Source organism: Pungitius pungitius, chromosome 7, assembly GCF_949316345.1.
Source record: "Pungitius pungitius chromosome 7, fPunPun2.1, whole genome shotgun sequence".
NCBI classification, from domain to species: domain Eukaryota; kingdom Metazoa; phylum Chordata; class Actinopteri; order Perciformes; family Gasterosteidae; genus Pungitius; species Pungitius pungitius.
The window spans coordinates 9,205,605-9,225,643 of NC_084906.1; the positions used below are offsets into that span (position 1 = coordinate 9,205,605).

General features: G+C 42.1%; 2 protein-coding genes across 10 annotated transcripts in view; one reads left to right on the forward strand and one right to left on the reverse strand.

Annotated features, from left to right (window-relative positions):
- The first annotated feature begins 249 nt into the window (after positions 1 to 249).
- On the forward strand, positions 250 to 3,776 carry hyi (hydroxypyruvate isomerase). 3 transcript variants are annotated; one of them, XM_037469651.2, is made up of 9 exons: positions 250 to 714; positions 808 to 1,125; positions 1,202 to 1,313; positions 1,603 to 1,717; positions 2,098 to 2,176; positions 2,499 to 2,548; positions 2,625 to 2,694; positions 3,394 to 3,528; positions 3,602 to 3,776. In XM_037469651.2, the coding sequence occupies exons 2-9, from the start codon at positions 927 to 929 to the stop codon at positions 3,655 to 3,657; spliced, it is 816 nt and encodes a 271-aa protein (XP_037325548.2). In that variant the 5' UTR covers positions 250 to 714; positions 808 to 926; the 3' UTR covers positions 3,658 to 3,776. The 3 variants fall into 3 exon arrangements, with proteins under 3 accessions (XP_037325548.2, XP_037325549.2, XP_037325547.2); XM_037469652.2 differs by having other exon boundaries at positions 250 to 710; XM_037469650.2 differs by having other exon boundaries at positions 250 to 654.
- A 551-nt stretch (positions 3,777 to 4,327) lies between these two features.
- The window catches only part of szt2 (SZT2 subunit of KICSTOR complex), a 98,626-nt gene continuing 82,914 nt past the window's right edge, over positions 4,328 to 20,039 (reverse strand). For 5 of the 7 annotated variants that reach the window (XM_062563358.1, XM_037469648.2, XM_062563360.1 and 2 more), the window contains 10 exons: positions 19,134 to 19,214; positions 18,623 to 18,697; positions 14,728 to 14,793; positions 11,982 to 12,195; positions 9,926 to 10,103; positions 9,701 to 9,823; positions 8,501 to 9,011; positions 7,011 to 7,121; positions 6,395 to 6,463; positions 4,328 to 6,300 (listed from right to left, as the gene is read on the reverse strand). In XM_062563358.1, the coding sequence (XP_062419342.1) occupies positions 6,157 to 6,300; positions 6,395 to 6,463; positions 7,011 to 7,121; positions 8,501 to 9,011; positions 9,701 to 9,823; positions 9,926 to 10,103; positions 11,982 to 12,195; positions 14,728 to 14,793; positions 18,623 to 18,697; positions 19,134 to 19,214 (1,572 nt within the window). In that variant the 3' untranslated portion in view covers positions 4,328 to 6,156. Of the gene's footprint in view, positions 6,301 to 6,394; positions 6,464 to 7,010; positions 7,122 to 8,500; positions 9,012 to 9,700; positions 9,824 to 9,925; positions 10,104 to 10,593; positions 10,714 to 11,981; positions 12,196 to 14,727; positions 14,794 to 18,622; positions 18,698 to 19,133; positions 19,215 to 20,039 lie in introns of those variants that run through there. The other 2 variants (XM_037469649.2, XM_062563361.1) reach the window with 2 other exon arrangements.

Here is a 20,039-nt window from a genome sequence, read left to right on the forward strand (position 1 = left end):
TCAGACACACCACGCATCCCAGACACGGTCTCTTTACCCTCCTTACATATACACTGTACATTATATCTGCATTGCACTTTGTTCTATTTTTTAATATATTGCTTTCGTTGCACTTCTGGTCAGATGCTAAACTTCATTTTTGCTGCCTGAGTACCTGTACCTGCAATGGCAATAAAGTTGAATCTGAAAAGCTACATCCTCCAAGTTGTTGCTGCGCCGATCCAAGCTGAAGGTGTGCAACCATACTGATGGACAACCAGGCTGCGTTTGTGGGATTGAAGAAATTCGGTTTTGACATTCAAATGAATCAATTAATATTGTATTGCCATGATTTGACGAAAAAACACATATATAGAAGTTTATATGTATATACTACCCTCACACCACCCCACCAACAAATATATTTCGAAATCAATATGTTTCAATTAAATACGATTTTTCAAAATGTCAATACGATACCTTCCAAATCCCCCAATATTGAGACGTATTGGATTTTTTCTACATAAAATCGTAAAGCACTTTGAGATGAGCGGAAGGAAGTAGTTACTTTTGCGCATGCGCATTTCACAGAGCAGAAGCACGCTGCTTCTAGTCACATGACAATAACACTCTCCGTACTATCACGTCGTGCAACTTCTGTTACTGTCTTTTTTGGTAACTATTGGCAAAGTTAAAATACAATTATTAATAGAGAAAATTACAAAAATAATGTAGGTCAGTGGAAACAAAACTATTTAAGCTTTTTTAGCGTAATGCTAACCCTCCTGTACCCAACGCTACCTAACGTTGATTTGTGCTGTTTCCTAGAACGGATGGCTGCTCATTAACAGTTAACAGTCCTCTGAGATTTGTTCCGTTCGGTGACGCTGGGACTCCGTTACCGATTCACCGCATCGCTCCCCCGGTTGACCTGCGTTTGATCCGCGATGCCTCCACTTAAGTTCTGCGCCAATATCTCGTGGCTGTTCACGGAGCTGCCGGACTTTAGCCAGAGGATGTACGCGGCCGCCTCTGCGGGCTTCCGGGCAGTGGAGGCTGCTTGGCTCTACGACTGCGACCTGCAGGAGCTCCAGAGAGCCAGAGAGGCCACGGAGGTGGAGGTGATCCTCATCAACAGCCCGCCGGGTAACTACACCCCTACACACACCGAACAGACTGCACTGAAGGTAGGAGGAATAACTTTAGCATCAATGTGCTGCAGGAAATATCAAGCGAGGCGATCTTGGTCTTGGTGCAGTTCCTGGAAGAGAAGCAGAGTTCAGACAAGGTCTGGATCTGGCTTTGAAGTATGCAAGAGCTCTGGCCTGCAAAAGGTGAGGCATCGCCCGGGTTGTCACCCCTCAACCTCCCTTCAGGATCAGGGTGAAGTGTAACAGATCGGCTTGTGCATGAGAAAGGAATGCATGAGAGTTGCATGCAACAACAAGGCTGTATGGTTGGACAGTGCTGTGCTAAAAATTGTGGTATTTAAATTATGATGTGGCTTGAGTTGTCTTTTTTCTTTCGGGGCTTCTGTGTTGTGTGATGAGTGTCAGTCCATGTAGGGACAAAAGCACCACATTTCATATTTGTTTATATAAGTATATTCTATGAATTTCTCAGGATCCACCTGATGGCAGGAAGGGTTCCTGGGGGCTCAAACAGAACAACAGTTGCCAAAGAGATGGAGGCCATATTTGTACAAAACCTAAAATATGCTGCAGATATTTTCGCAAAGGTCAGTCCATTTTTTGTACAACAACTCGAGCAGTATGACACAAGTGAAACGGGATTTCTGCGGAAAAAGAAAAAAAAAACATAGCTTATTATACATTCAGTAGGCCATAGAAAGACTTGTGACATTAAATGGTATACAGAATATGAGATATAAACAATACATTCATAAGGGTTGGATTATTATTTCGTTTGAGCAAAAAGTTGTCCTGTACTGTGTCCGTTTAAAAAAAAAAATAATAATCTGTTTACGGTGTCTCCAGCGTAGGGTCACGGGAGAGGCCTGTTCTGTGTTATTGTGTGTACTGGAAGTGTACTATCAGCAAAATTGAATGGTTCTGATCCATCTGGAGCTCTGTGTGTTGATGTGAATGCTCCTCACAGGAAGGCATCACTGGTTTGATTGAGCCAATCAACACGAGGATAACAGATCCCAGCTACTTCCTGGACTCTCCTCATCAGGGTAAGACCCCTTGTAACACACATTTCCAGTCACAACTTTAGGACAGCTCTTGGACTGTGGCCATATTGGATGCTAGTTAATGAAGGAAGGAAACATATGTCTGGTTAATGTCTTGTATTTGATATGATATGAAAAGCAGGCCAGTAATAAGTTGTTTTGCTCCATTTCGTAATGTTATCTCAAATGAAACACACTGAGCGTTGCCAATTAGACACTGCTGCGCTGGATCTTATCGTTTCTACACACCACCTCTCTGGCAGATATAATATCTGACCACCTGCGTGACATAGGTGTCAGCTCATCCTCATTTATGTGTGTGTAGCTGCTGCAATATTGGAGAAGGTCGGAAAGCCAAACATCAAACTGCAAATGGTGGGTGCTCTTTGAAATAACAGGACCCAAAAAGTGGGTGAAATTGTGGACTGATTAGATTTGTGAACTGTTTCAGGATGTCTTCCACTGGCAGATAATGGACGGAAACCTCACACAGAATATACATAAGTATTTACCCATAGTTGGTGAGTAAATATTGTACCAGAATCCTTCATCCTTGGCTACTGACCAGTGACTTCATTTTTTTAGAGGGCTTCTTTTGTAGTTGATCTAGATTCCTCTTTTAATCTCCCAACCCATAATCCTGTATCCTAGGGACCCATAGACATCTTGGTATCGATATTTACCCTCAATCAGTGATCTTAAATGATTTTGTTATTGATATTATAAACTTTTCGAGCGAGGCAGACAGATGGAGTCTCAGCAATTTTTTTATATTAAACTCATTTCCTCTGTTCCAGTAAAAGACATGAGTGAGTGCAGCCTTAAAACTGTCCCAAACAGAAGGAATCTAAACTGTGTTGGAATTACATTTCTTCTGGTTAGCATGAGGTCCAGCAAATTAGGTGTCTCTAGTGTTTGTCCCTTAACTCTCGGCCTTTGGGTCTTGTCCAAAAAGTGACCTTGAGCTGCCGGGCATTAACCTCAAACGGCAGGGGTCGGGATAGTTTTTTGGGGCAAGTGTCATGAGAGTTTTCTCACATCTGGGCAGCTTGTGGGTAACCCTCTACACATGACCTAATCTTTGTGACTCATAATCCGCTAAATAAGATGCAGGAGAGTTTGGATCCGGGACCAGGAAGAAGGAAGAAACAACATGCTTGTGCTAAGGATCAACATGTATTGATGCCCTTTGGAGATAATAAAGATGGATCGGTCCTCAGGTCACGTTCAGATTGCTCAGGTTCCCGGCAGGAACGAGCCCGACAGCGCTGGAGAGTTGGACTACAGCTACCTGTTGACCACGCTGGAGAAGCTCCAGTACCAGGGATACATTGGCTGTGAATACAAGCCTCTAGGTCAGTGCTCCTTCTGTTAAATATATGATGACACCATATTACATTGGATACTAATAGCCTCTGTCTGCTTCAGGCTCCACCAACGAAGGTCTGGCTTGGATCAAAGATTACGCCAAACCCAGGCAGTGATACGCAGTCACACCACTTAATCAAAGTATTCACTATACTTTGAAATATTATGCTGTGTATTTTACTGTCTAAATGAAAGTTTTCCATCTGCGTTTCAATGTCAAAAATAAATAGTTAATTACACTCAAATATTTTTTGATTAATTGTCCTACTGGTCATGTCAGTAAGATGGAAAAGAGTTTGTACCTTTTTAGAGTCAGGAAATAACGCAGAACTAGTGGGTCACGTTATGAAATGTACACAGCCCCCTTTTGGTTTTTCGGGCATCCCAATTTTTTTCAGTTGGCTAGGTCAAAAAAAAAAAAAAATTTATCAAATGTGCCAGCTCATCTATATGGGTATGACAAATATTTCACAATATTCCTAAAACTCAGCAGTTCCTAGGGTCATAGCAGAGTCCTCTCAATTAGCCCATATTTCACTAATTTAGAGCCTTTCATAATATATTTTCAGTGGTCATGTTCACATCTTCCATTTTCATCCAGCAAAACACTTCAGTCGTCCTGAATAAAGACAGGGACTGCCATCATCCCTTCATAAGGGAGTACAGTCGTTACCTTAACCCCCCCCCCCGCTCCAGCCTTAACAAAGAACCACTGGGCCATATTAATCAACCCCTCAGACATGTGACACTTAAACAACAAGCGCTTTAAAGGCAGATGTGCTCCTCCTGCTTTATACATAATTTTACTTCCTGTATGTACCCATTATACAGTCAGTGTTTCTATTACAGAATCAGATCCTCGGGGCTACCTCGTATACTGTTCACATTTTGCATGAGAAATATCCAGTGTTTACCATTCGGACGAAAGCCTCCGCTTCACATTTCTCGTCCACAACTGAGTTCAAACATTTGTTTTCCTGTGTAGAATATGACATTATTAATAATGAGAGAGCCTTTATGCTTACGTCCTCCATCAGGCTGGCTTTGTGTGCTCTTGTAAATGAGGTGTGATTACCAGCCAGCCCCACCTTAAACTCACCCCCCTACATGGGCTTTGGAAGCACTCGGCCCTGATGACATGTGACACGCAATTATGCAGATCAGCAAAGTTAATAACATTTTTGTCCCGTTTCTGCAAACCGACTCAGGCACTTTCCATGTTGAACATCAAGAGAGTGTTCACAGATATCCTCTAAGCAGAACTAAAACAAAGAAGAAAAAGGCACTTCAGGGCACCAGATATATGTACATGAGATATGGCAGCGTTCAAGTGGGGGAAGGGGTTTGACGCTTGATTGCGAAACATCAAAGCCGCTCTACTTTGACGTCTCACTGACACTGCTGTGGCATGAGGAGCTGGCAAGATGCTTTTAGAAGGCACAGAATCCGGGCATGAGCCGAGCCTGGAGTTAGTCAATCTGAACTGCTAAAAACATTCAGGGCAGTTGTCTGTCAACGATGAGGACAAAGAAAGACAGCAGTGTCTTCTCTACCGGCAGAGACCCAAAGGTTTCCACCTTTTAGAATGGTCAAAACCAATGGAACCTCGTCCCCAAACCAACAGGTGATCTGGCCCAGACTCTGTAGACCTCTACAGCTCTACAGCTGAGCGGAGTCTCGCTTCTGGCTTCATAACATAAGTGTCTTCAGTCAGACCGACTGGTGTGGCAACTGGCTGAACAGGAGTTGTCACTGTGGAGGTGGGGACATTCACAAGTTTGTAACGTTTTTATGTGCTGCCCTGATTCATTGCTTCAGGACGATTCATCTTAATTCCAACTTTATGAAGCAGCTCTGCTAATTCTACTCAAAGCTTTAGATCTTAAAAATGTGAATGCATTTCTTTCTGAAGTTCAAGAAGTTCCTTGGTTACACCCTTCGCCTCCGCGCCCCATGTTAGCTTTGCTCAATACAAGCTTTCCTAACACTTAAGATATACTTATACAGAGATGGGATCATCATTATCAAATATTACACATCTCTGGTTATAAATATAACTGTGTAGCATTCTGCAGAATCTATTACAGAAATTTAATATAATATTCATGTTTAATCACCTGAAACCTGTTGTATACCCCTTAACTTGACAATGAGTCCTTCATGTGTACACAGGGAGATACTCCCTGAGTAGATTACATCAAATCCTTCACACAGGCAAACATATACTCACGCCTTCATGAATTTAGTTCCATCTTTTGGACCCGTAGCATTCATTTCACAGCAAAAACACAGTACATACGGTGAAATCCTCACACACCGGGATATCAAAGGGTCAGTTGGAGGTTTATACGAACCAGCTGGGAGCCATTTGTTTGAATCAGATTTCTTCTGATCTAAGGTCAGGCTTGTGATGTTGCTACTGACATAACCATGGTAGCACCCCTGTACTGTCTGATGCTTCTTTAAATCCTGCTACCTGGTAGCCAGATGGAAGTGAGGGGAGAACATACTGGCACTGGCACTTTCCTCACATGAGCACAATCCAAAAAACATCTGCTTCCTGTTTCATTATGCTGGTCCAGACCCTGTGGAGGTAAGTCCAGCTCTGACTTGCTCTACAGCAGTCCTGTCCATAGGTTGTAGCAGGCTGTGTTGATGACGGATTCCAGGTGGTGGTACATGGACACCAGCTGAGGAGGGGGACTGCTGCTGGCTGGCTGCTGCGATGGCAGCGGCTCCCGGAACACAACCTTTAGGCTCTGTGGGAGGAAGGAGATGGACAAGAAGTAGTCCTGACATGTGTGTCCTACTACAATTTAATAGAAATAGTAATAATAATAATATGGAACTCACTGTTTTTCCAGCCTGGGCGTCCAGAAAGACCAATACAAAGCAGTCTGTGAACTTCTGGTTCAGAACTGCCTGAAACCAAGACACAAACATGGAAGTCTTCTACTGACAGACATTCATCCTTATGATGTTCACATTGACGGTGAACATTAAAGATATTTTATTTTAGACAATGAAATGAAAAAAACTTGAAAAATGTTCAATTTTGGACATGTGTAGATCTGATTAATATTGCCCTCTTGGGTCACAGAATAGTTTAATGGTATAACTAGTAATTTATATTGCTCACAAACAAATATATACATACACACTTTAAAATATATTGCCGTGTAATATTCAATTCACATTTGTAACGTATGACCTATAAAAAATAGAACAGTAAAAAGACATTTCTGTTGAATGAATAAGAGTGAAAGGACAGGAGTGAGAGGTTAGGCTGTGCTGCTCTCATTTTCATAAACTCGGAAGGATCCCATTATTATCCCCCTCAATGCCCTTAGAGCCCCATCTTACATTTAAATACTGAGCTCCCTCCGCCCTAAAACCATTGTTCTGAGGACCTGCTGAAGTTACACTCTGTCCTCCTTTGATAAAATGCGCAACGGGAGCATCTCCTTACCAGGTACTGGATGCCGTTGTCGTCAAAGTGTCTGCAGCTCTGAGGGAAGCGGTTGAGCAGCACTTTGATCAGGCTCTGGTACCAGGCTGGGCACATGGTCAGGAAACAGTCCTGCAGCAACACATCACACAGCAAACATCACAGAGCGGAACCCAACACGTCACACCTGGGGCAGAGCTCCCTGCTGATGAATTAAGTTTGAGGCAGTTTATTGTGCCCCAAACATTTACATATTGTCACTGTCAAATAAGCCCTGCTATAAATTATATTTGCAGACCTATACATATATACATTAAGTGTATAAATTAGGAATGCTCCTTCCCAGTCAAATAGTCAAATAATTGGTTGTTTTTGGTCTATATCAACTGACCTTTGCAGTTTTTTATGCTTTTTAAATATGAATGAATTTTACAAAACAGCTCATTTAAATTGGTGCCTTTGAGTGAGTCTTTGTGAAGAAGCTTAGTTCTCAAGATTAATAGTCAACAAAACTGTTGCCGTGTTAATGAGAGGAAGAACCACATATAAACCTATAAATGTAAATGTCCATAACATCTATAAATATATACACGTATATATGCATATAAATGTATGACAACAAAGGTCATCTTTGACTAGAGGCATAGGATGAACGTGGACTGCTCCGCGGAAGTCCTTTAAATCCCCACAAACTCAAAGATGAAATGACAAAAACACACTTTGGCCATTTCTCAAGAATTCATTGGCTAATTATGATAATTTCACACAAATGTCTAGAAACCTAAAATGATGATGTGATGAGTGTTTAGACTGATGTGTATGTGAAATCAGTGAGGCATTCATTCTGTAAATAATAAAGTAGTCCTTAAATAACGCCTTTATGTTTATGTTGTCTACTTTCAAAGAGTTAGTTCCCCCAAAACACATCTTCACACACACAAGCTTCATGTGACCTTTACCGTCGTAAGAGCATAAAGGAGGTGTTTATGCTCTCTTCTATTAGTCTGAACTATGAAGAATCCAGAACACAACGAGTGTAAAAAATATGCCTGGAGACTGTAGGTACAACCGGGTGTAAACCAGCAAAAAGCCATTCAATAACCTCCACAATGGGGAGGACACATGGTAATTATGGACTACTTTATTGCCTTTGTATAATAATTGTACAGAAAGAAAGGTTTAATATCTTGTAAATGTTGCAAAATATTTAACAAAATTAAGATTTTAGATTTAAAGCATTTAAAAGCAAATTGACTATCTTGATATAATCCTTAGCTATTGTTGGGCTTCACCGTAGCATAAAACCAAGGCTGACTTTAGAGTGCATTTCTGCTGCAGCACATAATCACTACTCCATGCGCCACTATCGACACCGTTCCTAACAAAATGATGGATCACCATGTCCTATATGTTAGCAATAAACCTGGGCTATGCCTTATCAAATATCCCCTTCTATTTCACTCATAGAATTGAGTTGGAGTGATGGTGGACTGTGTGCAGAGGAGTCTCACCAATTGGGGGTCAATCTCCCCCACCGAGCGGCTCTGCACAGCCTCCAGCAGCTCCTCCAGCTCGCTGAAGGACAGCTTCGTCAGCTTCAGTTTGTCCAGGTGCTCGCCATGGAACAGCCTCCTCCACAGGTTGTCCCTGCGGCAGTGGCCCATGGCCTGCTCCACGCTGGCCTGGATCTGTCTGCGGGCCAACACCACCTCGTTGTTGAGCAGGGGGAACACAGAGGAAGGGTAGAACAGCCCCATGGTCTCTCGTCGGTCCTCCGCGAGAGGGTAAAACTCATTGCCGTCGCTCGGAGCCAAGGAAGGCGCAGCTTCGGGCGCCGTCTCCTCCCACAGGTCCTGCTCGAGGCCGCGCCCCCCACAGGCTTCGGCCCGATCGGGGGGGAGCCGGCCACTCAGCTCACTGGGATCCCGGTGGATCTGAGAAAGCTTCTTGAAACGTTGCATGTCAGCAGTGAGGCGGGGGAAGAGCTCCCGCTGACTGGTCATGATCACATAGAACCGCAACCTACACATTAAGGGACAGGAGAATTTAACTTCAGTGTGCTCCTTGAGATTAAATATGGACTGCTATTTTACCACAGATATACTGTTAACTTCCCAACCACTGGGCTGCAGAGAATCTGGGGGTGGGAATACGCCTTTAGATGATCAATTCGGACAAAACATTAACAGCTAAACTAGGGCTGCTGTAAGGCATTTGTTTTATAGTCAAGTCAGTATATTTAATTTGATCAATTATAATATACAATAAAAAAACCCACAAATTAAGTTAATATATTTAGCTTTTTGGGCTCACAAACAGAACAAGCAGATTTCCTCTTTCGTTACTAGCAGTCAGGGCTGGGGTTAGGATAGAGTTGTCAACAGTAACAGTCAGGCTATTGGGGAGAGTCTTTCTCTGGAAGGAAAAGAGGTTCAGTCTTGTCGATGTTAATTTTTGGATGGGCAGAAATCCACTGAAACAGGCAGAGATTCTAGTAGTGCTGCTATGTCTGGGATTGGGGGACAAAATAGGATTAGTTGGGTGTCATAAGCATAGCTACGGTGGGAGAAGCCAAGTGGATGGATAACAGAGCCGGGACAGTTGGTGTACAGAGAGAAGAGGAGGGAACCCAGGACCAAGACCAGGACCCCAGTGGTAAAAGGACAAGGTTCAGACACAGATCGTCTACAGGGATTGCGGGTAATCTTTACCTCAACAGATACCTCTCCCCATCTGACTGTTCCTCAAATGGAGCTGCATTGTGGCACACCACCAGGGAAACGTCAAAGTCGTCATGGTGGTGCAGGCCCTCCAGGTCCTTGTAGGAACCCGAACTAAAGCACGGAGGAAGATAAGAGAGAGGAGGTGGAAGTGAAGCTGTTTATTTAATGACAATGTAAATATGTATGCATGTTTTGCTTGGGATGTCTTTATACCTGTTCCACAGAGCCACTAGTGCATACTCGTGCAGGTCAGGCGTCCCTTTCTTGTTGTCAGTGGCGACGACGGCCTTGGACATGCGGAGCGGCTTCATGCCGTAGGTGCTGGCGTGGTCAGTGATGTAGTTGTAGAGCTGATGAGCTGTTATCATCCCCGTGGAAATGGAGAAGCTTCCTGATGGACACAAGCAGCAGTTTTGTTTTACCTCTCCCTCCTGCTGGGACTGAAGCAGCAGTGTAACGTCAATACGCCATGGAAAGGAAAACAATAGTATCTCTTTTACTGTGGCAGTGAAACTATTTGGAAGATTGTATTTTTACCAACAGTCATCGATGGGGCAAGCTGGGGAAGGGGCCAGACACGCCGTGCATGCACACTCACGCAAAATATCCATCAAGTTTGGTGATGTTGGACATTGATTTTGGTCATTCATTTATGACCAATTGTGTCTGGGCCATGCACAATTCTAAAACTGGTGGGGACCCATGTTGAGTGATAAAATAATGGTTCACATGTAGTTCAACATTATCAGGAAACATATCCTGCAAGTTTTCTGATGAATGGCCCAACAGTTGTAGACTTAGGTCTAGTTGTGTTGAGCCAATGTGCTTATTTTACATTTACATTTCTCATTTAGCTGACGCCATTATCCAAAGCAACTTACAATGGGTATGTCCTTCTTCCCTAGGCTGCATCCTTAAGGACGTATTCGTCAACCGCATGTCATTTTGGGCTGCAACTCGGCTGTCCCATTCCGTTGGCTCCTCCCAATGAGACCGAAGGACTTAACGTAAATTCATATTGAAATTTTAATATACAACATCACATCCTAGTTTATAAAATGTTACGTGACGTTGGTGACCGAAGTTGTGTTTTTAAATATAGATAAGACGTAAGAAAAAACTGCTCCTAGTTATAACGTATACCGGGAGCCACTGCAGTTGTTAGTGGCAGTTAGTCAGACTTAATGTTATTATATGGGTGTGGTGCCGGGCGTGGTTTCGGCTCGGCTGCAGGGGGGAGAGAGGGGGAGTGGCTCGGGGAACAGTGCCAGATGGAAACAATAATAACCAGCTGGCGGCTATTGTGTGTGTGTGTGCTCTCCCCTACTTAAGCAGTAAGGCGGGGGCGAGCGAGGGGAAGAAGCAACGACGAGCGAGCCGGACGCCGGCACGGTTCCCTGAAATCAAACTAATAAAAACGCATTGTATTACACAATCCTGGCATCGAGTCCCTTTGTCCGGAGCCTGAACGACCCACACCCCGTACAATGGGTTTGCTGTTGCATTTTTCATTGACATTATTAATTTCCTCTGGCTTAAGATTGCAATATTACTTTTAGTGGAATGTACATGGCTTGACTGATTTAAATTGAATTTATAACAGGAAAATGTTGTTCTCTCAGCCTGAAGTGTATCATGCTCCAGAGGTGAAGCATATCTTCCTAATTTAAATTAAATAAGATGATTGCCTTCTCTATCTGTATTTTCTAAGTTTTTTGCATTTTAAGGCTTTTACTGTCAAGCGCAGCAGGTTGCTAGGCAACGGAAGCAGCGGAGGTAAGGCTGATGAAGCAAGTAGGAAGTTCCCCCGTAGGCCACACAGTCCCATTTCGCCGTTAGCTTGGTTCAGCCCATACAGATGTTGGAGGACCCAGCCCAGGACTAACGTGAAGGCTGGGTCCTAAAAGGATGCAGCCCAATGAATTGAGACACAGCTAATAAGTGTATTATGGTCCATGGCTTTTTGTGTGTGTGTATATATATATATATATGATATATAAAATATATATCACATCACGCTTGGTCACATGTAGAAAATAATTATTATAACAAGACTGGGATACTGACGGATGTAATGGAAGCCCGAGGCTTACAGTACATTTTTGTTAGACCACTTAACCCTAATCCAGACGGCTGAGTTTCCTAACTCTCTACTCTTGATCAAGAGTTAATCTCAAGGTACTCGGTACTGGAGGCACACACACTTACGTCTGATGATTCTACATGAACCATAGGGATCTCAGAATTGAAAAACAACTTCCTAAATCACCTTGGAAAACGTGGTTGCGGCCAAACTTGGGAATGTCTGGGTGATGGGAGATGAAGTCGTCCAGGAAGTCAGTGAGCTGGTAACCCTGGCGCAGCGTCATGTGGCAGCCGACCAGGTACTGGTAGACCACTCGCAGGTGGAAGTCGTAGCTAAAGGAGTGGACGTGCATCAGGTCCCGCACCTTATCACACTCCTCGGTGAAGAGCATGGAGAGCTACAGACAGAGGGGTGGACACGGTGATCACTGTCACAGAGCAGCTAGCGGAAAGTCACAGAAAGTCTTCTTGATAAGTCTGGCCATTTTCATTACACAGATTGCTGGGAGAGAATAGCATCTCTGAATGCTCATCTGTGTAATCATTCACAAGTGAACCTGATTTGCATTTGAAGGGCTAAACCTGCTATTCCAGCTGCTGCCAGCCATGCTTTTTGTTGTGCACCCAAAAGCCACGCTGGTCCTTTTGCTTCCCGGTGAAAGTCTTTTGTAAGTAACTTTGATTTCAATCGGAGTGACAATAGCATCTTATTTAATTAAATCCAACATCAAAAGGGAGCTGACAAAGGCGTTAATTGCGAATGTGAATGGATGCAGAGAGAGTTAATTACAGCACAATGAGAACTGAATGCCCCCCCTTGCGTTCACCTTCATCTGGACCGTTTGGCTGGAACCACTACAAACAGGCTTTATCAAATCAAAGAGGGGAGAAAAGCTGTGTTGTTCTCTTTATTGAGATAAAACCTTCAACTCTGGGACCTTCCGGCACCATTTCCCTGTCTCGCACTTGTTAAGACTCTACCACTAGGGAAGGACACATTCAGCATTATCGCAACCCTCATCTCCAGCGATAAGAAAGAAGAATATTCTTTTGGCACAGTGGAATGAAAAAAGTTAAACCTCAACGTGTTTCTCTCCGTAGGTGTTCCCCGCAGTGTGGCAGACAAATTAAGCGTGACCTCTTAGCCCGCTATCGATGGCGCCAGGATGCCAAAGGGACGACAGAAAGCTCTTGAGCTTGGAAGTAGCACATGTCTTGCCTGTGTCCCTTCCACTGTCAAGCTAACATTTATTATTTCCTGACCTGTAATACCAAACGGTCCATGTTCTAACTAATTAAATACCCTGTGTAACAAATTGTCAGCTTGAGTCATGCTGCAGCTTGTCTCCCGTCAGCCTCTCCCTCTCAGCAGAAGTGAAATTAATGACAGTCACTGTGTTGATGGGAGAAGCCGTAATCATTGAGAGTCATACAAGAAGAAGAAAATAAACAAAGCATGTGGATTGAAAAAAAGAGCAGACAAGCAGTCATGATAGGAAAACTTAAAAATGGTGACAGCCATTAGCTCCCAAAAAACAGGTACTCAAACATGTCATACAAAGATAAATTCTTTCATTGGTCTTTATATAATGTAAGTGGTTGTCGTACATTGACTAATGTTTTTATGATACAGTGCATGTTGTGAAATATTACATACATTAATATATGACATTAAACATAAATCCACATATGAGTATATGTGATTTGTGTTTTCTTTGACCTCTTTAACTTATAAATAAAATAAAGAAATAATTCATATTTGAAGGTGTAATCAAATTCAGAAATGAGATTAAATTTCAGAAAACATATGGGAATGATATCGTTAATAATGAATTTGTGGAGTGTTATATGTGGCTATGGAAATGAGTGCAGCTCTAATTATGCTAAAAGAATCAAATGACTTCTTTGTAGCACAGTCCTGGTTTGCACCCATTAGTTTTCCCTTATTTACAAAAGTGGTAACATGTAGAATTTGAACAGAGGTGTCCCTAAAATTGAACCCTGGGAAACACCACATAATTTCTGTTGGCTGAAATATTTAGTCATTGACAGAAGTCACTCCCGCATTTAGATATGAACCAATTCCAGGAAATCCAAACAGATGTCACAGTCCGTCAAAATAATCATCCATAGCCAGCAGAGCAGCAGCAGGTTCCAGCCCCATGTTATTCAATCATGACATTACATGTCATTTAGCTGATGCATTTTTCCAAAGTGACAAACATTGCATTATAACCCATGCATTACATTTTGACTGGGAAGCAATTAGGGGTCAGGTGTCTTGCTCAGGGACACTTCGACATGGCACATGGGGCAGCCAGGATTCGAACCGCCAGCCTTGCGGCTCCCATCGCACCACGCTACTCCATGCGCCACCATCGCCCCGTGATCTTTTAAACCCACTATCCACGGATAGTGGAAGCAGGTCTGTAAGGAAGTCTTGCCTCCAGTTATTCCACTGGCAACCAAAGATGCAAGAGAAAATATAGCAAGATTATCAAAGAAAGGGCAGAAGGGAGAGTTAAGTCAAATACAAGCTGAGAAACCCACGACACCCAAACCAGCAAGCACAGAGGCGGACAGCCTGTTGAAAGCCAAGATGGAAAAGGAAAAACAAGAGCATGATTCTTTAAGTCTGAACCTCAACCAGAAGATATTTCAATACTAGTCAAAGGAAAAATAACAATCTTCATCTAGCTAAACCTGCAGTTAGCCTTATAGTTAAGCTGTATGTTGTAGCAACTGTGTCACAAGTATGAATAAAACATCATTTTTGAACACTGCAACTCATTCATTCTCGAAAAGACAAAAACACAAATAAAGATTTGGAAAGGAAGAGACCAGGGCGGATGGCAGCAAGCAGAGCGGCGGGGAGGGGTGAAGCCTGATTGTAGTGAGACACCCCTCCCTTGAGAATCACTGGAACATACCGCACAGTCAGATACTGGGGTGGCATCTGGAAACGGCTTGCAACGAGGTTTGGTGAGGAGGCTGCCCTGATGGAGAGATGACATGAGGTGGGACCAGGCAGACACACAGACAGGTGGATGGAAAGGAAGACTGAGAAAATACTACAGTAAGAATATAGTTTCTCAAACATTTTCCATGCTGCAAATGACACACACATTACATACACACATCAGAGCTGTAGACCTCCATTTGATTAAACTGGTGCCCAGAGGCCAATAGATGTGGACCATTTTATCCCAATATCGTGTCAAAGTTGAATGCTAAAACCACTATGCAGCACAAGTTAAAGTGTGAAGTGACAGAAGCACACTTTTTGTGGGTTTTTCGTTATAAAGGCAGTAGGTTTTTATTATGAAACTAGAGCTTCTGCAATCGCAGTTATAGGCCTCTGCCAATTGGGTAATCTGCAGTTTACATTTCTTTCTATCAAACATAAATTATCCCCTCATCATTTAATCCCATCATGTGAAATTGTCACAATTACTGAAACAATTCTTGAGTGCCCAAAAACGTGTTTTGTGAGGTCACAGTGACTTTCGACTGACAAATTGGAATCAGTTCAACCTAGAGTCCGGTGGACATTTGTGTCAAATTTCTGCAAAGCCACTCAAGGTAATTCTGGGATTTCTTGTTCACAAGAAACTTTTGAAACAATCTCCTTGAAACCATAGATTCATGAAAACACTAGCCAATGTCAGAACAATAGATAACGCTGCACCAGTGTGCTTACAATAGGAGTCCTATATACTCATGCTCCTATGTTCTTAGCATTTATTATTCCAGAATAAGCGTTTTTTTCGCCAACATTCTGGCTTGTCATAGTAGGAAAAGCACAGCTGTTTCCAATTTACAATGGCTTCTGTTCTCTTAAAATGTCCCATTAAGCCATGATAATGTGACAGCAGCACCCTGAAAACTGATGCAGCCACCCATCATATCATCCTGCACGTATGTTGTTTTGGCCTGCTGTAAAAAAAGAATATACACACAGAGGCACGCACGCAGACACACAGAAACAAATGCTGTGAAATCATTAAAAACATTCGTCACTCCCTTTGTCACGTCAACCCGCACGAGTTCCAAATTCTGCTTTTAAATTATATATCTAAAGTTACAGGAAACTAGAATCCACATCTACAGATGAAACTCCAAAAATTAGAATCTCGTGCAAAAGCTCATTACTTTCAGTAATTCAACTTGCATTCAATTTTACATGCAAAGTGAGATATTTCAAGCCTTTTATTTGATATAATTTTGATGATTATGGCTATATAATATATACTATATAGCCATAATCATCCATTTATATATATATATACGTATATATATATACTAATATATTAATTTCACCTTTGAAGTAATGAGCTTTTGCACGATATTCCAATTTTTCGAGTTTCACCTGTATAACACAAGGATTTTACAGTTACAACACTATTTGAAAAAACTGCTTCAGAACATTCTCATGAAAGTCCAAAGTCCAGCAACTAACAGACAAGACATTATTAGATAAGGAAGATGGTGAAACTAACACATCCAGCTTTGTTTTCATTTGTGGCTCACATTCAAGTTGCTCACTTACATTGCTCACTTGGAATGAGCATCTTGGAAGTTGTACAATTCATGACAGCTCACAAGATCCGTTGCTAATCCGTAGGTGTTTTATCTCAGCCATGTACTTTTTTTACAGTGTTAGCATCATTAGTGGTGAGCCATGTTTAGCCATCGCCCTGTTTAGAGCAGGTAAGAGGCATAGCAGTGCTTCCAGTCATATATGTTAACAAAGACTGGAACTATATCATAACCGTCTTAAATTGTCTGTCTCTTTTGTGGAGCAGTTAGACTCCAGCCAAAGATGGTTAAACTAAATTGGTTGGTGCAATTCAGCAAATAAGCTGCAGTACCACTGCATTCCCTCAGAGGTTAGACAATGGGCTCTTGGCTTAAGACAAGTGTCTTGGTGAAGTTCACCAATGTCAAACTTGAAGTGAGGGATTTGCTTGGCTTTACTTTAACCACACAAGCAAATTCCATCTTCTACATACCTCACATTGTCAGGCAGCCTTGCACGAATATCTGTGGGATAAGATCACGGTTTCTTTCTTGGGGTAAGGCATCTCGGCACGACACCGCAGATTGGAGAACGCAATGAAGTCTAAAAAGTGACAGTGTGAGTAACACCCTGTAAGGGAAAGTACTGAAGCACAGTTATTTTCTTCCAGATGAAGAGTCGCTGTGGGACAGCATTAGGATTTCATCTTCACAGGCAGTTACTTTTTGAAAGATTGTGAACCGAAAAACAAAAAGAAAAAATATCCAGTGCTGACAATGGATAGAAGCTAAGGTTAAAAAATAAATGTTATTTAATTATAGTACATTTTCAACTACTGTCTCGGCTCTCTGATCTAACTTACTGCAGCATGCAGAAGTTTCAGGGGTCGGAAGTAAACCAAAGTTGCTTGACTACATTAAAATTATTTTATCGCATTAAACTTAGTCACAATAATCTCATAGATGAATGAGTTAGCTTTGACAGCCCTAATTCAAATCTTAATTCCTGGACGTTGATTTATTGTCATAATCACATCGATAGTAACATTGTTTACAACTTTTAGTTAGAGGTGACATATTTGTGCTGTAAAGCTATGCTGCTGTGAGAGAAACTTCCAAACTGAATATGGTGTTACACCAAATTACATGCGAGGCAAAGGAGGGCGGATGCTGACAGGATTCCATCAGATCGGAAACCATTTCTAGAATCCACTCCATTTAAAAACGCTGCATCACTCCTTCCTTTGGTCCGTTCAAACGTTTCGTTAACATGTGTTTATGTTCTCTTCTAGTGCTGGTTAAAATGACAAACGTCACTGGCGGCAGGTCAGCTGTGGTTCAAGAACAGGAGTACTTGGCTGTTTGTTTGCTCTCTGTGAAATGTGATTTCATTTCAAAGATTTGGTCAGATCTTGGAGTAGTAAAATCATTTGTTAGTCACTGACAGAGAAGTGAGAAAGTATGTACAGACAGCAACCAATTGTTGGTTGCAGTCTTTTCTTGGCATTTTTTGACACTAACAAAAATAAATGCAACGTAATCCTTTGATAACTGTATCTTCTATAAACAAAAACATCCATTATGGATGACGACAGAAACCCGAAAGCCCCAGCTTCACAAAATTCTTCAATTCCACCCCAGAAACGGGACGTCACACGCGTTATTACTTTTCCCCTGAGCTTTAATCTCGGCAAAGACCATCTGGTACCAGCGATGTAGAGAAAAAGAAAAACCTCCAGCAACAAAATAAAAGTTAACAGCAAGGAGCACATATCAGCCAACGCCGTTTCAAACCCGAGCGCCTCATGGACCACCAAGTTCAGTGATGGAGCTGGTATGGTTGACAGGGAGCACACCGAATGGATAAAACTGATTTCAAGACTTCAATTCATATAATCATCTCTCACTAAAATGTTGCAAAGGAAAAGGATCAAACACCAATAAAGTCCTGCAGGGATCATGTGTTTGTGTAGGCTAAAAATGTTGCTAATAATTCTAAAACACAACTTGATATTTACCTTCAAGTAAATAAAGAGGAGTCTTTATCAAGACAAATCCCAACCTTTTTGCCCAAACACATCCAAACGTTCCATCTTTGTGGAACGTGGTACATTCAAGACAACATGACCAGCTTCTGTAAGCCAATTCAGGGCCCAGAAACTTAGATGTTAGACTAGATGTGTCTGGAACCTGCTGTAAAACCACTGCTCAGCAGACCTGCACTTTCGCTTTCACGCTCTCAATCCAACACACCCCCACAGACACAAAAGTCACAGCTCAGTGGGCAGTTTTCTGTCAATCATTTACCTGGGAGTTGACTGTCTGGCCCATGGGAATTCGGGAACACTCCAGTGCATACTGTTTCACACAGAAGTAACAACCCTGGAGGAAGGAGAAGGCATATATGGAGAACATGTGATTATTTCATGTAAAAAAATATCATGGGAGAATGTTACATTGAAGTTTTCTTTACTGTTTATCAGGATAGCTGCATGTTTCAAAGAGACAAGATGGTAGTTTAAGACCTTTCAAATGGCCTCCACCAGAAACTCTAATTTAATTGAGCCACAAAAAGCAAAACATGCTTAAGGATTTCCCGCCCTCTGCTGACAGTTTGAATGGTTTGCTTCTGGCCATGGCAGTGGCGTGGCTTGCTATCATATATTGTCTACTGGATGCAACGCCATGAAATGTTAAACAGGTTGTCGGTGGGGGGAGGGGGGCGTGCAAAACGAATCAATATAAAAAAAGACACAACCAGCTTCTTGTCTGTTAGAAGTGACCGCGCAAGCGTGGGGACCTTTCTGCAAAATCTCACCTTAAAAGCCAGCTCCATCAACACGATGCCCCCTGGGAGCGCCCTCTGGAGGTGGTACGCGGTGGTGCCCGATGCTGCAATCTACAAAGTTCATTTACAATCAGTTGGTCTAATAAAAGTGTTAAAAGCTACATATGGCTGGTTTCTAAGCCACACGGCTCGTATTTTATGCATGCTGTGAATTTCTTCACAGAAAGGAGTAATAACAAACCTCAACCAATTCTGTGAATTATAACCTATGCTGTTAAAAATAAATTTGTGTTTTTTTCACAACTTAACAGGAAGAGGAACACAACACTGGCAGTGCATGAGACTCAGAAAGGCAGAGTAAAATATCCCTGATGTAAATTTATGTTGATCAAAGGCGTACAAAGATTACGTACGAAGTACTACAAAAACAAATGCAAACACTTTACATAAGGTTCTTTTAGACAGCAGTATTCCCATTACATGAGGGATGCCAAATAGTTTGATTGCAAGTGAACGGTAAATCGCCATGACTTGGTCAATTGAAAAGCCAAAAAAGTCTTTATACTGTAGCCGTTAAAATAGTCCTTAATAATAGGAAATCTCAAACAGATGGTCAATCTAATCAAATATGAAACCAAGGCTTTTTGCCACTGCCATTAACATTTTATCTAGTTTGTTATGGAAAAACGCACAATGATGCCCCCCCCCAAGCAAACACTCAAGACCATTGCAACTTGACTGTCGGTCATGGTGTGTATGTGTTTATTGAGAGCCAGTAAGCTGGAGGTTATAAAAACCACCTCTAAAACATATACATATTTACATTTGTATGTCTGTGTGTGTGTGTTTTCTGCCTCTAACAAACCACCAACACAGAGCCAAGATTATTGATTCATTAATTCGTGAAATAGCATTAAAATAGTAATTTCTGCACTT

What these genes read in the sequence shown, in the direction of transcription:
- hyi (XM_037469651.2), top strand. Translation starts at nt 927, where the DNA reads ATGCCTCCACTTAAGTTCTGCGCCAATATCTCGTGGCTGTTCACGGAG. An exon ending in CCTCATCAACAGCCCGCCGG is followed by an intron (nt 1,126 to 1,201) that starts GTAACTACACCC and finishes AATGTGCTGCAG; the next exon opens with GAAATATCAAGCGAGGCGAT. An exon ending in TAAGTATTTACCCATAGTTG is followed by an intron (nt 2,695 to 3,393) that starts GTGAGTAAATAT and finishes ATCGGTCCTCAG; the next exon opens with GTCACGTTCAGATTGCTCAG.